Below are 20,157 nucleotides of genomic sequence, written 5' to 3' on the forward strand. Positions count from 1 at the left end.
TAAAGAAGGAGTGACATATTTAGGAGATGAAAAAAATAGACAGGAAGGCTAGGAATACAGCAACGAGAGAGGTGGCAAAGAAAAAGGATTGTAGTGTGTTGTAAGTGACGCTAGAAATTAAGGAAGGAGAAAAGGACTTTTGCTGATTGGCTAAACAGAGAAATTGAAATGGAAAGTATATGCTGCAGGTTAGAGTGGTTAACCATAGAAATGAAAATGTGCTAACAATAGAAGAGAGTGTGTTAAGATGATGGAAGGAGCACTTTGAGGTGCTGATAATGCCAGAAAATGAGGACGATAGGAAAACAGATGGAGAAAAGTTAGTGAATCACAAAGAGTGGAGGATTAATAAGGAGGAAGTGAGGGCAGCAATGAAGAGGATGAAGAGTGCAAACCCAGTTTATCCAGATGACACACCTGTGAAGGCATAGAGATGTCTAGGAGAGACGTGTTCCAGGAGGTTGTGCTAAACAGTCTTTTGGTTCAAACTGTTTAATGTAATGTTGTAGAGTGACAGGAAACCTGAGGAATGGAGAAGAATCAAAATACTTTATTAAGCTGAGGGGAAATTATTTGGTCACTGTCACTCCAAGACAGTAAGAACAGTAACTTACTAAACTGAATTAAATAATACAAAATATTATAAAGTTACAAATCTAACAAAAAAGTATTCAAGTCTGTCACTCATGCCACACTACAAAAAAGTCTTACAGTGATGCACTGTGTCTTCAAGCAGTATTATCTTCAAGTAGAGTTTTGAATTGCTATGCAACATTAATAAATTACTATTATCATTATTATTGTTGTTATTGCAAAATGCTGTCAACTGATATCAATTGTTTTCATAATCGTGTACTATTACTTAGATGACTTGGTGCTGTTGTTTAGGATATTTTGTTATTATATTCTTATTATATATTTGTATAAACATATGTATTTTACTCATTAAATTAGTGCATTTTCACTTATGTTCTTTTGATTTGATTTTTTTATAAATCAATAAATAAAAGTATTTACATTCAGTGTAAAAACACAAATTATAGTAAACTAAAGAACATGAGTCTTTAAGTATTCGCGTTGCACATAAGGAGTCTTTACGGGGTTGACTTTGGCAAGTTTACATAGACTTAAGGGACTTCTTCCAATAACAAATGAGAAAACGAAAAGTTGCCTTTCACTTCCTTTTCAGTGTGTGTCACGTATCCTCGGAGGTTTGGCCCTCGCAGGTACCCGTGCAGTAAGCCCGTACGTGGCAGTCTGAGAGCAGCACAGAGTAGCCGAGCTTGTTGCGGCTCCTCTCCTGCAACAGTCCACTCACACAAACTGGATATACAGTAGCGAGGAAATTTTTTATACCGTCAGATTTATTTTTACGCTTTCCACACAACCACTGAAACATGTTTACCTTGTCGGAGCTAGTTGTCTTGCTGGCCGTCCTGTCGGCCACTGCTTCTGGTTACTTCGTTAGCATAGACGCCCATGCCGAGGAGTGCTTCTACGAGCGGGTCAACTCCGGCACCAAGATGGGCCTCATGTTTGAAGTGGCCGAAGGAGGCTTCCTGGACATCGACGTCGAGGTGAGATGTTTCATTCGGATAGCAAAAGAGTCACCTAACGCGAGGCAGGATGTACTTGTAAATCATAAAATGCAATGCAACACAAGGCCTGTGCTAATGCTAGCTATTAGCCGGTACCGTTTGGTAAAACTAGTTGGGTGCAAAGCAGGTGTAAAGGATTTAACATACAGTTGAATGGAAAACGTTAGAATTTACATCTTACAGAGTTGCTTTTTTTAGTTTCCCGCTAAGAGCTGCTCCATAATGATGATTAAATTACCCATTATGATATAGGAAGTGCAGCATTAGCATTGTTTCTAAGTTGCTAATTATGTAGCTAATACGATTATTGATTATTGAATAGTTAATGCGCTGTAGACGTTGTAGGATTTGTTTATTTTCGCTAGTTTTAAGCAGAAAATCTAGCTATTTCTGCAGTCTGACTTAGTTTCTGCCATATGTTTCCTAAAGCACATCATGCCCGTCATGTTATTCTCCAGTCATGCAGCAATGTCAGTTATTCAGAAATTCTTCTATCTCCAGATAACAGGACCTGACGGTAAGCAAATTTACAAAGGGGACAGAGAGTCCAGTGGGAAATACTCGGTGGCAGCGCACATGGATGGAACCTACAAGTTCTGCTTCAGCAACAAGATGTCAACCATGACACCCAAGATTGTCATGTTCACCATTGATATCGGAGAGGCTCCCAAAGGCCAGGATATGGAGACAGAAGGTACACAGTGGGGATTTATGTAGTTTAACCGCAACTCTTTTTATTCCCGTTGCTTTTAAAATGATTGTTCCTTTTATTAATTTCTTATTTTTTGACTTTATTATGTGGATTCACTGTTTCCCTCTTCGTAGGTGGTGACAGCTGGGATGGTAGGGCACAGCAGGCTTTGACTAAACTACTGTTGTGAAATAAATTTTTGAGCTTGTGATGCACTGCAGTCTTCTCTAACCAGAGTTGCTTCTGTAGTAAAAACTAATTAAGCATACATAAGACAGACGTGGTGATGTTTGCGAATGATTTGACTTGTTGCACATGTTGAGAACATGTATGAAGTATAAATGTCTCTGATAATGGGACAGCACTGGCAGATACATGCATCACAGGTGTGAAAAGGATATGCACATCTTGCATGTTTTTGTTGTTGTTTGTTTTTGGGGTTTTCTTTTTCAAATGGGGGTAGCAGGGTTCCTTACCACTGTGTTGTGACTCATCACTGACAAGTCACTTTTCTCTTGTTTCAGCCCACCAAAACAAGCTGGAGGAGATGATCAACGAGCTGGCAGTTGCCATGACAGCCGTGAAGCACGAGCAGGAGTACATGGAGGTCCGTGAGAGGATACACAGAGCAAGTAAGAGCTTTTACATTAAGTCCAATAACCATTGTAATCATAAGTGTAAATAAATCTTTATAATTGTTCTCCTCTTCTTCTCCATCCAGTCAATGACAACACAAACAGCAGAGTGGTCCTGTGGTCATTCTTTGAAGCTCTGGTTCTGGTGGCAATGACACTCGGACAGATTTACTACCTGAAGCGATTTTTCGAAGTGCGGCGAGTGGTGTAGTGCTATTCAAATGATACTCCTCTGTGTCCTCCACTGTACTTTTTTGTTTTGTTTTGTTTTTCCCCTCCAACACCAAGACAGTTATTTACACTGTGGAAATGAGAGTGGCAGTTTTGAGTAAAGCCTACATGTGATTGGATCTCAGAGGTTTTGTTCTCTTGTTATCTGTTTGGTTTCTTCTTTATAAATATAATTTATGTTTGGAACGAATGGCCAAAAGATTGTGGGATAAATTTCAGTTTATTAGTTTTTCTTTTTAACAGATCTGTTTAATTACAGTTAGTACAGCTGTTTCCTGTGCAAATGACTGTAAGGCTCAGTGTCCGCAGTCAAATGAAAGACTTAAAATTGCACATGAATGGACAGGTATGTGTGGCGTCAGAGTGGAATGTTGCCTATATTAAGTTTGAAATGGGAACCGTTTTGAAATGATAAAAATGGCACATCTGAAAACATCATTGCATTAGTTTAGTGTCTGAGATAGGAAAAGTTTGATTTCAGGTGTCAAAGCCAAGTCAGACTGGCAGATACTGCCAATGTGTTAATTCTCAAAAACCACAAATTGCACTCCCGATGAACTTGTCTAGCTATCTGAAAAAATGTACATTGCAGCTGGTCTTTAAGGGAAACTATACAGCTTCTAACACTGTCTATTGATTCATAGCGATTTGTGGCACAGGTGGGTGGACATCTTTTCCAGGGGAAATTGTGTGGCTCACTCCCCACATAGTTCAGAAATAGAATTCGACAGGGAAGTCTTTTGTGTTGCCATAAACTAACATTTATGATTTTCAAACTCTTGGATTTTAAAAAGTTTGGCCTGGCTGTAAGATCATAAAAAGCAGAGGCAGGGTTGAATTTTAACTGAAATATTTGGGGTGCCTCTCAAAGTATAGAGGAATACTGAAATCCATGTTACATGTTGATTTGGGTGGGTTGGGTAGGTAGGGGGTTTAAACACTTGACTGCTGTGTTCTTTGGTTGCTTCTATAGTTATTTTTGTTAGGGTTGGGGATTTTAAATTATATGTATAAAATTTGAACTGTTAATTCGCCCCCCCCCCCCCCCCTCCCCTTGAGCATTGCTTGTGACAGCTGTTTGGATGAGGTCTTTCTTCCAAGTATATACGTCCAAGGCAGTAGATGTTTCCATTTAGCCACACCATGGTACATGCACTAGATATGCTCCAGATTTGTATTTCAAAGAATTTATGGTGAGCTCGGGCAGGAAAGTTGCTCTGTACACAGTCTCTCCTTTTTGTGAGTGCAACGAAAACAGCTAAATGGATCTTTACAAATGTAGAAGTGTGGTCTGTAAAAAAAAAAGCCCCAGGTTTCATAATAAAGCCAAAATTCTGTACAATTATTTTTGATGTCTTTATAAATGGGTGTGATGTTTCATTATGATTAGAGAGAAGGGACTTGTCAACAGGTGTAATTGCACCAATTACATTAAAATATTCCTTGGAACACAGCTGCTCCTATATTTTTTTCAAGATTTTAAGAGGTTTATTATCCCAGAACATAAGGACTAGTGAGGCAACACTGTATCAACTTAACTTAAAATGAGTAATACAAATTAGGCAATCCAATCTAAATTTAGAGGAAAAAATGCATATAAATAATTCACATTAATATCCAATGGGTTTTACATGAGAATTATACTTACGCGTAAGCTCTACATCATAACTTGCACCATAACCAGAGCCTCTTTATAGCAGTATGTCCTAGCCTTCTACATAACTTGATATGCACTTCCTGAGAAATGTAACCACACGTCGGGTGGACACATACCACAAGGACTTGGAATGGCATGGAAGGTTGCAGTGTAGGCATTAAAGGAATTTCCTGTTAGGATGTAAATTTCCTTTACAAGCTTTAAGCTTTAGAGTGCAAGAGAGGGCTGGTATGAATATAAATATAAACTTTAGGAATTACAGTATATAAGAAATTGTCATGTGTAATGTATTATGATGTGTCCCTGATGTGTGGATATATGATTGGTGCTATGATGCTGCACATCCTCCTTTCTGCTTCATTAATGAGCAGGGTGAGAAGATTCCTGCATCTGCTAGCATTGATGTCTTTAGTGAATAGAAGGCTGCTGCCAATGACCTTCTGTGTGGTACTTGGTCAGTGCATTGCCTTTCTGTCTGCACCTGAGCCATGATGAAAATGCTACAATACAGAGGTCAGCCTGCTCAAGTATCCTAGGTAAGTAAAGATAGTTTTCCAGATGACAACGTATTTTATTTGAATCCCCATTTACTTGAAACTGGTGATAACCTCTACAGCAGCTCCTCCAAAGTAGAGGGGCAGGAACTCAGTCCTGTTTATTTTGTCCATGACAATCCACTCAAAGCACTTCATAACTATAGGAGTTATTAGGTGATGGTCATTCAGGCATGAATGCTGCTGAGGTCTTTGGAACAGGACTGATGGTAGCAGATTTAAATTGTGTTATCTTAGCTTGAAAGAATAAGATGTCAGTCTGTGGCTCTGAGAGCACCTCTGCGGCCAGAAAACAGGAGAATCTCTGGCAGAAGAAACTAAAGCAACTGTGTCCAGAGAGGAAGCCAGAAAAGCTTTAGTTTTCTAAAGTGTTTCCACATGAACTGTTTAGAGAAAAAAGTACTTTAACAAAAGTACCAATAATATAATATGAAAACACCTGACTGCTGCCAAGCTGCTGCTGCAGATGTTTAAGATTAAACTCCATTTAAGTACTTTATTATCCACTAATGGATCCTACTCAGATGTCTGTGGTGGCTGTCCTGTGAGGAACACAACAGCTTTCCCATCAGAAACACTACATATTGATTTTTTTTAAGTATATTTAAAAGCAGATGAATTAAAAAGATTGAGGACTGTGACATAGTTAACTGTAAGCATCTACAGGAGGATAAAAATGAATGAAAAATGTATGTAATGTAAAAATGTACATTTGGTGAACCAGGTGATTTTCCAGAGATGTTAAAAGTGCTGGTGGAGTATGCATCTTGCAGCTTTCACTTTGGTACATTTTTATAGATATCTGTTTTTAGATTTTGTTAGCTCTCGCTTGCCATGGCAAAACACCACTATTGCAGGGTGCCCAGAATCTGTGGCAAAACAATCCTAAATCATAATGACAATTGCATTGTTCAGGAGAACGACCAGCAACTGCAGGAAGGTTTTATTTATCTTGTGTACAGTCACTGGGAACCATGCAGTTTGGAGAGCTTCTGTTCCCACCCGGCGTGTAAACAGCAGCGGACCCGGAAACAGGAACAGCGTGGAGTGCGACTGTAGCAGACCCACTGTGAACGACTTTAGCTTCGAGCTCTGCTGAATGTTTGGTTTCCAGCATGGATAATACAACAGACGGGACGTGGGACAGATTACCAGTTAAACTCAACGAGAAGATTTTGCAAACGCTCGATGAACTGAAATTCACACACATGACACCTGTACAGGTCAGTGAACACTTTCAGCCCGTGGCTCACACCTCTCCTCAGTAAACACTAAATCTGATCTGTTGGAATTTTCCCTTCTAGTCTGCCTGTATCCCGCTGTTCATGAGTAACAAGGATGTGGCTGCCGAGGCGGTAAGTGCGCCATTTAACCATTAAAAATAAAGATCACTGAATTTTATTATTGCAGATGTTTCAGAGTTATGGTAAACATCCTCCCATCCACCCGCACATCCAGCCAGCCAGCCATTCAGTGTCACGGGTGTCTGGATCCTCTCCCAGCTGTCCCAGGGCTGCAGACAGGGCACACACTGGACAGGTCGCCAGTGTGTTCCCGGGCTGACAAACGTGGTGACCATCCATGTGCACAGTATACATTATACCGATTAACCACCACTGCAAGTACTGACATTTGAATTTAACTGGACAGGAAAAATTGTCTTGACAGGGTCATTCCATATAAAATTCACCCAATCTGGAAAAGTGGACCCCCAGACATATCCGCTGGTTGTTGTATTTTCAATGTATGTTATAATAAATCATGCTATTTTACCTTAAGAATGTGAACTTTTTCAAAAACCTCATTTATCATCAATAATTTTAAATATGGGTTTTTGATGCTGCCTGAAAGTAAACGCAGAAATAAGCTTCCAGAATCTCAGAGGTGATGTAACCACCTCAACCTGACACCCCCGTCTGCCGCAAGGTTATCTGCTCAGCACACGTGTAGAGAGTGGTTGTCCTGTGAGTTATCGCAGCAGCCTCTTGTAGCTCACTGAGTGTCATTTGATTGCAGGTGACTGGGAGTGGAAAGACGCTGGCTTTTGTCATTCCTATTATAGAACTCCTCCTGAAGCGGGAAGAGAAGCTAAAGAAGATGCAGGTAAGATTGAAAGCGAAGCAAAGATGGCATTTAACCCCAGTTTAAAAAAAAAAAAACAATAGGATGACTAGCAGGGTGTGAAGTAATTAAAATGAGCTTTTGTTCTTTTTTGTGATATTGTTATAGAGTTTAATACCTCCTTGATCCTGAACAGCTGAACTCTGAGTTATGATAGTTCTTGATATTTTACAGATAATCTGTGAAATATACAAAGCCTCAACAATATGATTTGGACACTTTGTTAAGCCCCAAATAATGTCTTTTGCAGGTTGGTGCCCTTGTGATCACTCCCACAAGAGAACTGGCCGTACAGATCAGTGAAGTGATGGAGCAGTTTATTGAGAAGTTTCCACAGTTCAAGTAAGTAGAAGATACAGTGTGAAAGGGGTGTTGTATATAATACAAACCCCTTAGTTAATAAGATGAAAAATTCTTAAAGCCTATTTAAATGAAGTGTAATGGTAAAAAAAAAAGTGTGAAAGTGAACATGTTTGGTTGCACTCCATATGTCAGAAAGAGCAAATAGTGGATGGAAATTTGTGATGTGCTCGTATGGTGAAAAAATCTGCCTTTAAGAGTGTGGTTAGAAAAGTCCGAAGTTGGTGAGGGTGGCCTCTGCCTCTACAGCTATCCTTGGATAAAACTGGAAACTATTCTAATGGCCGTTAATTCATTATTGATATATACTGAGGTGTCAGAGGTTGTCAAATGTCGTCATCATCATAATCTAAGAATGAAAGTGTTTTAGATTAATGTCGAAATTATCCCAGTATATAATACTGGCTTTAATAAATACCTGGCATTATATAGCAGACAGGAAAAGACCATGGCGATGTGCCCATTTACATATGTGACACAGTTACTGTGGTACTGTCACAGTTACTGAAAGAAATATAAAACTGATGAATGTGTGCAGACAGAGGATATACAATGTGTAATAGGTAAAGTTGCCACTCTGCTCCTTAAACAAATAGCAGTGCATCACTGATCATGTTATTAATGTGAACCTATGTCACCCACAAAATACAAGTAAAACCCCTTGAAAAACATAATTATTATTTTAACTGAACTGTGACTGAAATAGTAACCGGTTGTATAAACCTCTACTTCATTAATGATCAGAGAAGTCTTTCATGTTTTCCCACTTGGTGTTTTTCAGGCAGATTTTACTTATCGGTGGCAGTAACCCAGCAGAGGATGTGGAGAAGTTCAAGGATAAAGGGTATGCGATGATCTGAGGGCCTTTCCACTAACACACAACTAGCAGAGTTTTTCAGCTGGACTGAAATATATCCATTATAAGCACAATGATCCACAATCTTGTTCTGTTAAGAAGTAAAAATTGGGCTGTGTTAATGAAATTAGTTTTTCTGAATGGCTCTTCATATCAATGGACCCAGGAGTATTATATCAAAAACTCCTGTGCTATCCATCACAGAATCATATTAAAAACATCCAAACCGCTTGAATTTGTGCATCTGTGTCTCAGAGCAAACATTGTGATTGCGACACCGGGACGCCTCGAAGATATGTTCAGGAGAAAGTCTGATGGTCTGGACTTGGCCAGCTCAGTTAAAAGCCTGGATGTGCTGGTTCTAGATGAGGCCGACAGGCTGCTTGACATGGGATTTGAGGCTAGGTATGGAAAAACTCTTAACATTTATTGTTTTCAATGCCAGAAGAAATTATCCTGAGGCCTATAGCACCTCTTCAGAAAGCTACTCAAATGCATATGAAACATGGAGCCCACAAAATGAATAGAATTTCACTTGATGGATAGAATTTCACTTGCCAAAATAGTCAAAAGGACTTTGCTTTTTAATGCTTTAAAGTTGGACATTTTAACATGTGAGTCTATGGGAATTGACTCAGTTTTGAAAAAAGGTCTAGTGACTGTTAGAGGAACTGCAATTTTTTGTGCGTCACTGCTGGTGAAGTCTAATGTTAAAGCACAGAGCACGACAATAAGAACTATCCAAATACTTTGTGTGTTTGAATTTTGTAGTGCGTTTTAACTCGTTATGGGTAATAGTCTGTATTTGTGTATCCAGTCTAAACACCATCTTAGGTTACCTGCCTAAGCAGAGACGTACAGGCTTGTTTTCAGCCACTCAGACCCAGGAGCTGGAGAAGCTGGTGAGGGCTGGCCTCCGCAACCCCGTACGGATCACCGTCAAAGAGAAAGGCCTGGCCCCTGCTGCCACCGCCCAGAAAACCCCTTCCAGGCTGTCCAACTACTACACTGTGAGACAATTATTTATTCATTAATGTAGAAAAGTGTAGCAATGACACAAAAAAAATCTCATGCTTTTATTTCAGATTTGTAGAGCAGAGGACAAGTTCAACAACCTGGTGGCTTTCCTGAGGCAGCACAAGCATGAGAAGCTTCTGGTCTTCTTTAGGTAAGTTAAAGCGGTACACAAAAAAACTTGGTAGCTTTCAACTTTGCTCGTGTGTTGTGTGAACCACTGGACTGCAAACTCATTGTCATGACAACAGTTTCTTTTATTGGAAAATGTTTTTCTCCGTGACATGTCCGATTAGGTCTGTTATGACACGATTCCTTGTCATCTCGTCTTCAGTACCTGTGCTTGTGTGGAGTATTACGGTCGAGCTCTAGAGACGTTGGTCAAAAAGGTCACCATCCACTGCATCCACGGCAAGATGAAACATAAACGCAACAGTATCTTTGCTGACTTTCGGAAACTAAAAAGGTAAAATTCAGTTTGTGTGTACAGATACAGAAAATATGGCTGTTTTGGGGGGGGGATTTGTACATCATTTTTTTGCTTGTGTGTCATGCAGTGGGATCTTGGTGTGCACGGACGTGATGGCCAGAGGCATCGATATCCCTGATGTTAACTGGGTGCTGCAGTATGATCCTCCCAGCAGTGCCAGGTGAGTCAGTACTAACTACATAACTGGATCTTTTGGTCACTGTATGCACCTCTTGTTTTTGCATTTTATTTATTTATTTGGTCTGACTCAGTGCCTTTGTACATCGATGTGGGCGAACAGCAAGAATCGGTAATTATGGCAATGCTCTCGTCTTCCTGCTTCCAATGGAGGAAACCTATGTTAACTTCCTGTCCATCAATCAGAAGGTGAGTTCAGCAGAAACTGAAAGTGATCAGTAACTTTTCACACCACCTCTCTGCTCTGGTTGCTCCTAACCGAGAGTCTGTGCTAGTTCAGCATACTTGAGACCTCTTTACTTGTATGGTTCACTTACTGGGGTGGCTGTAGCTCAGGTGGCAGAGCAGGTCATCCACTAATCAGAAGGTCGGTGGTTCGATCCCAGGCTGCATCCTGGCTGCATGGCAAATATCCTTGGGCAAGATACTAACCCCGTGTTTGCCTACTGGTGGTGGTCAGAGGGCCCGGTGGCGCCAGTGTCCGGCAGCCTCGCCTCTGTCAGTGCGCCCCAGGGCAGCTGTGGCTACAATGTAGCTTGCCATCGCCAGTGTGTGAATGTGTGTGTGAATGGGTGAATGACTGAATGACTGAATGTAGTGTGAAGCGCTTTGGGGTCCTTACGGACTAGAAAAGCGCTATACAAATGCAGGCCATTTACCATTTACTCAGGACATCAGCAGTCGGGTTAGGTGATCACATGATCATGAGGACTATGGAAGTAAACAACCTCAGTATCACAGCTCCTTCATTGGATTACTGTTGCATATTTGTAATTTGTTCAGTTGTAAAAAGCAATGTGTTTTTTAAATGAAGGTCTTTAACCAACATTTAAGAAAATGTAAGCCCCCTTTCACCTGCATGCTCAGTAGTGTTAAATGATCTGTAGGCAAGTAATGTCCCACACCTTTAAAAATCCAACCCAAGTACAAGGTTTAAGTTTACTAGGATTATATTTATATGAAAGCTCAGAATTATTTTAAAATTGCTTGCAACCAAAAAGGAGAAAAACAGAAATAAATTTGCTGTTGATAATATTTACCACAGGATTTCTAAAAGTACACATTTTTGCATGTTTTGGTTTCTGTCAGCTTGTCCTTCACAATATATTCAACTGTAGTCACGCTTACTTTTTTAAAAAAAATTTCAAGTAATAATTTCCATCAAATTGCAAAGGAAATTCTTGGAAATATTTTCCATTCACAGCTAAATTCTTCAGAAAATTATAAGGTGCACAATATGGAACCTGCAAAATCTCATCTTGTTCATCTACTCCCCAGTGTCCACTCCAGAGGATGTCCCCAATAAAAGACGTGGTGGATGTTCTGCCAAAAGTGAAGGCCATGGCTCTGGAGGACCGGGCCATGTTCGAAAGAGGGATGAAAGCATTTGTCTCATACGTCCAGGCCTACGCCAAACATGAATGTAGCCTCATCTTCAGGACCAAAGGTTAAAAAAAACAAAACAGCAAGCACATGTGTAGAGCATCCTAAATATTATTCAAATACAAATTTGTTGTATCCACAAACAGACAAATGTAATGTGTCACATTTTCGATGTCTAGATCTGGATTTTGGCTGCTTGGCACATGGCTTTGCACTTCTTCGCCTGCCCAGGATGCCTGAACTGAGGGACAAAAAGTTTCCTGATTTCATTGAGACGACAGTGGACACAGACACCATCCGTTACAAAGACAAGAACAGGGAGAAGCAGAGACAGAAAGCACTGGCTGAGCTCAAAGATAAGACTCCCTTTCCTAAAAAGAACTTTATAAAGAATAAGGCCTGGTCTAAACAGAAGGGCAAGAAGGAACGCAGGCAAAAGATGGCAGCCAAGAGAAAGCACAACGAGGTATTTCCGTTCATTCATCATTAATGTTTAATTAAAGACATCTGATGACTACAGTTTTAACTTTTGTGTTTTTGCAGGATTCTGATGTGGATGATGAAGACCTGAAAGAGCTTTTAGATGACACTCGTCTCCTCAAGAAACTAAAGAAAGGCCAAATCAGTGAGGAGGACTTTGAGCAACAGATAACAAGTGGAGCAAAGTCGAAACACAAAACAGAAGAACCGTAACAGTTTGGAAGAAGACAATGGACAATATAACAGCTATTCAGATGTATCCACCGGAGTTGAATTAAATCTCTGACACACATTTAGTTTTTGTTGGTAGTTTTTATTGGAGAATTGTGAAGCAGTTATAAATAAAGTTTGATGAGTTCATCGCTGACTGCAGATGGGGTAAGGACTCCCAGGTCAGTGAAGAGGAGGGTGATGAGGGAGGGAGGTGTGTAATCAATAATTGGATGTTCTTCTGACAGGTTCTTTGCAGTCTTCAAGGTGTCTGCTTTGTACTGTTGAGCCCCAAAATAGATATGTAAGGAAAGCTTCTGAATATAAAATAAGGGGGAGAGAAAGAAAATCTGTACAGTTTTACCTTAAATTTATCTGGCACGTCCTGTTGGTTGAGCGGGTACAGACGTACGAATTTGAAACTCTCTGCCACGACGTAGAAGGGCTTGTTGTGTGCCTTGGAGCACAAAGCCATCTGATAAGTGCCGATCTGCAAGACAAAACACAAAAGTCTATTATTGTATCACAAGCTGTGTCACATTTATCACTTTTAGGGTGAACAGAGTGCAACCCGTGTCACAATTTTAAAATGTCCCATAAAGACAACACATGCGAGCAAACATTAAGTTACGGTTTTAAACAGACTGTATATCGCGGTCTCAAACTCATATATTGAGGTGAATAATTATAAGTCAATTTGGCACTTGAAGTTACTTTTTTGTTAGAGAGGATTTGTGTGTTGTTGAGTGCAATGTTAAGTTCTTTAAAAAGCAAAAAAATGATTTAATACAAAGGCAATATGAGCAGAAAGCACAAACAGGGCTGGCTGTGTTAGAGTTATTTGTTAAGAAAACTATTTTCACTAGCAGTCAAAAACTAATGTGTACACTTATGTCTGCATTTTTTTTGTTTAATACGAACAAAATTATAGCAGAACTGCTACCACGTGTGGTCAGAAAGAAAGTACCAATTTGTTTTTTGGTAGTTCACTGAAAGGCTTCAGTTAAGAGTGAGAAAAACATTTTTTTTTTGCCTTGTTATTCAATATTTGAAATTTAAAAACACAAACAAACAAAACACTACATTTTCAGAAATATCTGTGGGTGTTTTGTTGCTTGTTTGGGTTTTTTTTGTTCTACTCAAACACTAAAGTGGCCCTCCAATGAGATGACAGTGCCAGCAGTGGCCCACTGCTCATTTCAGTTTGATACCCCTGCTCTATATTAAAGATGTAGCTGCCATGATATCACTGAGGCATCATTGGTTAGCGAAGCCCTGTTATGAAGCTGCAAACTAAACATTTCCATTGTCTCCATGTTGGTGTCTTAAAACAAGATATGAAAAGTGAGCAGAGCCACACAGTAAAGCATACCCTGCTTTATCGGGACATTGATGGAGACAATAATTTATAAAATGATCAGAATACAACACAGAGAACCCTGTGCTGTAACCTGACATGCACCACGTTACAAATGTAACTACAGATCACCTTCAACACACTTGGTTTATCATAAAGCGTCATTTATGGCTTGCCTAGACTACAAAATGTTGTGACGTATGGTTTGGAGTTGACAGCACTAATACAAAAACAAGTAAAGAAAAACAGGAGGCCAAGAGAGGCCCAAAGAAGAAGCAATAACCAGCATTTTAACACTGATTTGAATTTGATTCAATTGAAGAGCATCTGAGTTTTTACTGGAACACACCTTATTGATGATCCCACCACTCTCCACAACTCCCTCAGCACCAACGATGACTAGATCCACTTTTTCCAAGACGTATCTGTAAAGAATGACAGAAAATACAAAACTAATGCAAATGACATTGACAAGAGACATGACATTAAAATCAGACGTTATTAACATCTGTATCCACCCCACAGCTGCGTCCAGCACCACCGTTACTGGAACATTGAGTTTCCTCAGGGCTTCTGCCATGTGTTGCCTGAATAATTTAAAAAAAAAAAAAGGACATTATTGAGCCTGTGTCCTTTCAGAGTAAGACTACAGTACAGTATATAGACTGCTCCCTCACCCAGCTGCATCAGGCTGTGATTCAGTCACATAGACAGAGAATCGTTTCTTCTCAGCTGCAGCTTTTTCCAGCACCCTGAGGACAACTCTGGAGTAGGAGTGAGTCAGGATTTTCTGAGAGAGACAGGGAGAAAAACAAAAATAAAAAAAAATGCATCACTGAACCTTTTCCCTGTACAGAGCAAGAATTAGGTTGTGTTCCATACTTACAGCGCCATCTTTGATAAAGGTGTGACAGAGCTTGGCAACCTTGGTCCTTGACATGGAGATCTTCTCTAAAAATAGTTCTCCTCTCTCCTCCATCACCTTCTTACAGCGAGACAGGTCCTGAAAAGAATAAATGTTACCATCTGCCTTGGATTAAGATAACGGGTCTGATCATGCAACCTCTTTAAATCTGGCCAATCTCTATAGCAGTTCCAGCAGGACTGCTATTTCTAAGTTCCTTCTAATGGTCTTTTTTTTTTTTCTAAAATCTTGCATTTGTGCATCTACAATGTGTGCTAGAACTTCTTTGATTTGGATTCCTTTTTGGGAAGGAGAATGACATTTCAAAACTGCCAAGGACGACAAATAAAAGGCTCAATAAAACATGGTGGAAGCAGCATAACGGGAGGGGTCCCTAGTGAGCTTGGCTTCCAGTGTCCCTAGGTCACAAATTTTTATTAGTGATGTGAAAAACAGAGCTGAATCTATACTGAGGTATGCAGAGCTACAATTTCTGCTTACAGCAAAAAACAGCCACATCCAGCAAAGTCCCACAGTGACCCAAAACACACTCTAAAAGTAGCGCTGGAGTTTTTGATGGTCAGGAAATGGAATATCCTGAAGCTGTTGGTTCAATCACGTTATCTTAACCCGATCAAACTGTGTTTCACTCACTGAAGACAAAACAAAATACAGACCCATAAACAAACAGTAACTAAAGACAGATGCAGTAATGGCCTGGCAAATGTCATGAAGGAGGAAACACATTCTTTGGTGATGTCTGTAAGTTCCAGGCTTCAACCAGGCATCGACTGCAAAAAAGTATGAAAAATAGTCACAACTACTTTCATTTGTCAAATTGTGACACCTCCAAACCTAACAGTTTTTTCTTTACTTTGATTATATTTGTTCTCCTGTATGAACCACAATTTTGCTGTAGAATTGCAGTGTCTCTTTTAATAAAGTTCTTTCAAGAACAGTAGCACTTGCACAGCATCCATAAGGTCTGACTCGATAACGTACAACAGATCTGGTAGTGCTCTGATGATTTCACTCAAGTTATTCACGCTTAATCTTGTTCAATGTTTGAATGTCCAACGCCAAACTGTCTTCACTCACCTGGTGCTCCAGAGATGTGAGGCTTATGAAGCGCAAGAAGAGCTCCCCTCCCGAGGAGACAGCCACAGAGGAGTCCACTCCTGTAAGGCAGTCTGTGGCTGACGTCAGGCTCTCCCTCAGGCCCAGGATTGTTTCACCTGAAGGGGGAGAGACAGCTTTGTCATCCTAGTAGTTCCTTACAGTGCTCTTTCAAATCTGTGAAATCTTTATTTCATTTATGGTAGAAAAATAATAATTCTTATTAAAACTGTACTTGACATGTGGGCTTCAGTAACTTTTTAAAGCACTCTAGATGCTGTTTTCAGATCTTGGCCCACATGATTATCGCAGAGAAACGACAAAAAACACTATTTACAAATTGAGAAAACACAAAAAGGCTAAATTTCACGTCTTCTTCTCCACATCCAAGCGAGAATAAGAAAAGCCGAGAGGTGTCTATATTAACACCAAGGGCTTAACACTAACCTTTATCTCTCTTTAGGAATTCAAGCAAAGTGCGGATAGCAGCAACAGCAGAGGCCATGTCCGGGTCTTTCTTCATCTGATCCCTGAAATACTCCACCAACTCTGTCCCAGAGATAGAGGCACAGAGATATCCAGTTAATATTTCTAACACAAAAAGCAGAAAATTATTTTTAAAATAGAGTAATTTACCTTCGTTGTTCATCCTGAAAGCAACAACAGCGCCTAAAAGATAACCACAGAAGATTTCTACAGGTTTCAGTCAGTGCGCTCTTTCTAACACATGCCAGAGCGGCTGACTCCGCTCACTGTCTCTTTCTTTCAAACGAAAATATTCACAGCGCTTGAAATATTGTTTTAAGTCAGCCCCACTCTGAATGGCAGCAAAACCCCGCTGAACTCTGTCTAAAAGTTGCTCCTGTCACTATTTCCAACTTACACACCATTAGCTCATCCTGCAGAAGGCAGGTTGACGTGTCGCAGAGTAATGACGTAGACAAAAACGTCTCCCAGACGCCGTGCCGTTCACGTGAAGTTGGAAATGTGACTTTAATTCGTTCATGTGTTTTTTTTTCTGTTTTCGTTTGTTTTTATAAACCACAAAATAACAGCAAAGATTGTAAAATAGTAATATAGTAATGCAGAATCTCCACAAAGTGAGTGAAATGACCATAAAGCAACAACAGAGAGATAGAATTGTCTATTAAAACCTCAAAGATATTCACTTACCTATAACGAGAGACAACCGGACCATACGAGAGTCAGAGACAAAACAACTGGTGAGGAACCATTTGAACTTTTTATTGGTGTCAGGTCCATCCATGTTAATGAACAGTACAGCACAGACATTTAATAAGTTGCTTATTCCATTCTGTAATGTAACTTAAAGGACATATAAGTGTTTCTTAGTGTGCTCTGGGCACAGTGGGTATAAAGAGGTACAAGAGCATAAAACAACGTTTATTATGAAATTATTATGAAATATGTCTTCATACCAGCAGTTATGATATAATGACATTTATAATAATGATGTACCTTAATTGAACTACACAGCAATATTACGGGCCATTTATGAAATTAAGTATACTGCTTACACAGGGTGAAGTGTCAACACATACTTTATTGTTCCATAATCCAGCTTCCAGTTAATCTCGATACCTTTCACAGCCACAAATATAGCTAAACTGGTCCCAAACCTTTAACCTGTACCACAGTATATGAACTAAAAATGTAAACACCAACGCACATAGCAAGAAAATACATATTTTAAAATGTTAATGAATTAAATTAAACTTGCTAATTAATGTCAATAATGATTTTTAGTGGGCTAACTTGATTCCAATAGCTTGTAAGCACATGAAGGAAAAGCCAAAGATTAAATGCTAAAAGTTAAAGAAGGAAGAATGTTATACAGAGTTCGTGGAGGAGCTGAAGTATGTGAAGGAAGAGACTATTAAAGAAAAAGTGGAATAGTCAGGGAAATGAAGAACACAGACAGGAGTACTGGGAGGCTAGGTGTATGGCAAAAAGAGATGTGTCAAAGGCAAAGGCTAAAAGCTCATTGTGAGGCTGGACACTAACAGCCTCACAATGAGCTAAGGAACTTGTGAGGATAAGGGAACTTGTGAGGATAAGGGAACTTGTGAGAGAGACTGAGCTGGAAAGGATGTGCAGCAGTGATTTGTCACATAGTAGGAAAGATGTGTTAACAAGTGATGAGAGTATGGTGAGAAGATAAAAAGGAGTACTTTGAGGAGCTGATGAATGAAAAAATAATAATAGAGAGGGCGATGGATGGGAAAATGATATCAGGAAGTCCAGAGGATTAGTAAGGAGGAAATGAGGACAGTGAGGACAGTGAAAAGGGAGTTTGTCCAGATTTAATTCCAGAAACAAACAATGCACATTTACTGACAGTGGGTATAACAGACAGTTTGCTGGGAAACATACAAAACATTTTTATACAAAATCTGAACAAGTTTAAAGTGTTTTAATTCCAGAAAATCTCAGGTTTTAAACATCTATCACAATGGGCAGTGCACAAGAGAGGTGACGAAAAGAGTGGCGACACAGTTGAAGATTCACCCCTGTTTGGTGTGATTAAGAGGGGCAGGATTAAAAAAATAGAACATCAGAGGGACAGCTCAGGAGTTTGGAGACAAAGTTCAAGAGGAAAGCCTGGGGTGGTTTGGAAGTGTGTAAATAGGGCATAATGTATATATTAGACAAAGAACGTTAAATATGGAGCTGCCAGGCAGGAGTAATAGAGAAAGATCGCACAGAGTCGCACAGAAAGAAGACATGCTGAGGCCTGGTGTGACTGGAGAGGATGCCAGGGATAGGATGTGATAGAGGTAGCCTGTCTGAGTATTTTTATACACACTGCTATTATTTCTACACATACTAAACTACATACACTTCTAGAGATATTTGTTATGGTGTTGATGCACTTCTCACAATGACATTTTACAACTTATGAAAACAGTTTATGTTTCTTAGTCAGAACCTTAGGTCTGTCACTTTCCTGAATACTGTCCAGCACTGCATTAGTGTTTACAATCAAGTTATTTCAAATTGTTTTCAAATATGTAAAAATGAGCAAATACAGTCACACACTCTTGGTGTTAGCAGTGAAATTGTCCTTCGGGTGAAAGCACGTTCTAAGAAGAAGTTTAGTTGAAACACACAGAAATACATACAGTCCTTTGTCCTTTTGGCACGGGTAATTACATGCATATACTATACATATAGATCCAACGGCCACTTTATTAGTTGCATCTTACTAATCTCAGCTTGGACTGCCTTTTGTCTTCAGAACAGGCTTTAATTCTGTGTGTTATAGACTCAACAAAGTGCTGGAAACATTCATCAGCAATTTGAGTTTCCTGTTCTTAGCTGACAGGAGTTGCACCTGGTGTGGTCTTCTGCTGTCGTCAAGTCAAGTCAAGTCAGCTTTATTGTCACTTCAACCATATACAGTTAGTACACAGTGAAGCGAAACAACGTTCCTCCAGGACCAAGCTGCTACATGCAACATAAATTTACAACATAAATTAACAGAAAACACTAAACTAGCTAACTAAGAGGCCTAGTTAGCTGGCTAGCAGAGACAAGACAGACTGACCTAACATAAATTACAACATAAATTAACAAAAACTAACTATCTAACTATCTAAGGAAGACTTTTTCTTTTTGGTTAACAGACAGCAGACAACAAAGTGCACGTGCAAATGTGCAAACAAGAGCAGCAAGTGACAGTGTGACAAAAAAACACAACGTAACATAATAATAAGGTTTTGTGATGATGAGTTGAGGTAGTGGAGGAACAGTAAACATTCCTTAGTGTAGCAGCAAAAATTAGGAAGTAAAGAAGTTAGTGCAAAAAGTCCAGTAATAATATTGTGCAAAAGAGCATTTACAGGTTGGTGTGTACGATAGATTGGTGGTGTAGGTCAGTGTGTTTGCGCTTGTGTTGATTAGTCAGTCCAGTCTCAATGTTTTGAGGTAGTTGAGTTAAGCTGAGTGATAATGTGTGTGTGTGTGTGTGTGTGTGTGTGTGTGCGTGCGTGCGTGCACGTTTATCAGTCCAGTCCCTTTTTGCTGAGGAGACGGATGGCTTGTGGAAAAAAGCTGTTGCACAGTCTGGATGTGTGTGCCCGAATGCTTCGGTACCTTTTTCCAGATGGCAGGAGTGTGAAGAGTGTGTGAGAGGGGTTGTTGATGTCATGATTAAGTGACATCAAAGACATGCAAAACAAATCCAAATAGACTCCACAGAGACACAATATAACTATAAAGAGATTTAAAATCTGTGACAGAAAGAGATGAAACCAAGGACAGAACAGAAGACACAAAATGACAACATGAGGCAAGCAGAAA

General features: G+C 39.7%; 3 protein-coding genes across 5 annotated transcripts; 2 read left to right on the forward strand and 1 right to left on the reverse strand.

The window, feature by feature from the left end:
• The first annotated feature begins 1,174 nt into the window (after positions 1 to 1,174).
• tmed2 (transmembrane p24 trafficking protein 2) lies at positions 1,175 to 4,502 on the forward strand. Of its 2 annotated transcripts, XM_026173057.1 has the most exons (5): positions 1,175 to 1,577; positions 2,100 to 2,292; positions 2,424 to 2,441; positions 2,814 to 2,921; positions 3,011 to 4,502. In XM_026173057.1, exons 1-5 carry the CDS (start codon positions 1,398 to 1,400, stop codon positions 3,133 to 3,135), a joined length of 624 nt encoding a protein of 207 aa, XP_026028842.1. In that variant the 5' UTR covers positions 1,175 to 1,397; the 3' UTR covers positions 3,136 to 4,502. The 2 variants fall into 2 exon arrangements, with proteins under 2 accessions (XP_026028842.1, XP_026028843.1); XM_026173058.1 differs by lacking the exon at positions 2,424 to 2,441 and having other exon boundaries at positions 1,176 to 1,577.
• A 1,825-nt stretch (positions 4,503 to 6,327) lies between these two features.
• Positions 6,328 to 12,543, forward strand: ddx55 (DEAD (Asp-Glu-Ala-Asp) box polypeptide 55). The gene is made up of 14 exons (XM_026173054.1): positions 6,328 to 6,589; positions 6,671 to 6,721; positions 7,383 to 7,469; positions 7,738 to 7,829; positions 8,629 to 8,691; positions 8,959 to 9,108; positions 9,521 to 9,713; positions 9,789 to 9,871; positions 10,052 to 10,183; positions 10,275 to 10,367; positions 10,459 to 10,573; positions 11,663 to 11,831; positions 11,947 to 12,233; positions 12,311 to 12,543. The coding sequence occupies exons 1-14, from the start codon at positions 6,482 to 6,484 to the stop codon at positions 12,458 to 12,460; spliced, it is 1,773 nt and encodes a 590-aa protein (XP_026028839.1). The 5' UTR covers positions 6,328 to 6,481; the 3' UTR covers positions 12,461 to 12,543.
• On the reverse strand, positions 12,540 to 17,049 carry eif2b1 (eukaryotic translation initiation factor 2B, subunit 1 alpha). 2 transcript variants are annotated; one of them, XM_026173055.1, is made up of 10 exons: positions 17,008 to 17,049; positions 16,471 to 16,503; positions 16,282 to 16,383; positions 15,817 to 15,953; positions 14,701 to 14,817; positions 14,492 to 14,604; positions 14,333 to 14,401; positions 14,164 to 14,239; positions 12,822 to 12,947; positions 12,540 to 12,738 (listed from the first exon to the last, which is right to left on the reverse strand). In XM_026173055.1, exons 1-10 carry the CDS (start codon positions 17,030 to 17,032, stop codon positions 12,583 to 12,585), a joined length of 954 nt encoding a protein of 317 aa, XP_026028840.1. In that variant the 5' UTR covers positions 17,033 to 17,049; the 3' UTR covers positions 12,540 to 12,582. The 2 variants fall into 2 exon arrangements, with proteins under 2 accessions (XP_026028840.1, XP_026028841.1); XM_026173056.1 differs by lacking the exon at positions 17,008 to 17,049 and adding an exon at positions 16,722 to 16,791.
• Positions 17,050 to 20,157: the final 3,108 nt, after the last annotated feature.

The sequence above is a fragment of the Astatotilapia calliptera genome, chromosome 7, assembly GCF_900246225.1.
Source record: "Astatotilapia calliptera chromosome 7, fAstCal1.2, whole genome shotgun sequence".
Classification (NCBI taxonomy): domain Eukaryota; kingdom Metazoa; phylum Chordata; class Actinopteri; order Cichliformes; family Cichlidae; genus Astatotilapia; species Astatotilapia calliptera.

Coding starts and splice junctions, on each gene's coding strand:
- ddx55 (XM_026173054.1), top strand. CDS start 6,482: ATGGATAATACAACAGACGGGACGTGGGACAGATTACCAGTTAAACTC. Junction 9,714..9,788: donor GGCTGTCCAACTACTACACT/GTGAGACAATTA, acceptor CTTTTATTTCAG/ATTTGTAGAGCAGAGGACAA. Junction 9,872..10,051: donor AAGCTTCTGGTCTTCTTTAG/GTAAGTTAAAGC, acceptor TCTCGTCTTCAG/TACCTGTGCTTGTGTGGAGT.
- eif2b1 (XM_026173055.1), bottom strand. CDS start 17,032: ATGGTCCGGTTGTCTCTCGTTATAG. Junction 14,605..14,700: donor CCTTTATCAAAGATGGCGCT/GTAAGTATGGAA, acceptor TGTCTCTCTCAG/AAAATCCTGACTCACTCCTA. Junction 14,240..14,332: donor GTGCTGGACGCAGCTGTGGG/GTGGATACAGAT, acceptor CATTCTTTACAG/ATACGTCTTGGAAAAAGTGG.
- tmed2 (XM_026173057.1), top strand. CDS start 1,398: ATGTTTACCTTGTCGGAGCTAGTTGTCTTGCTGGCCGTCCTGTCGGCC. Junction 1,578..2,099: donor TCCTGGACATCGACGTCGAG/GTGAGATGTTTC, acceptor TTCTATCTCCAG/ATAACAGGACCTGACGGTAA. Junction 2,922..3,010: donor TGAGAGGATACACAGAGCAA/GTAAGAGCTTTT, acceptor TTCTCCATCCAG/TCAATGACAACACAAACAGC.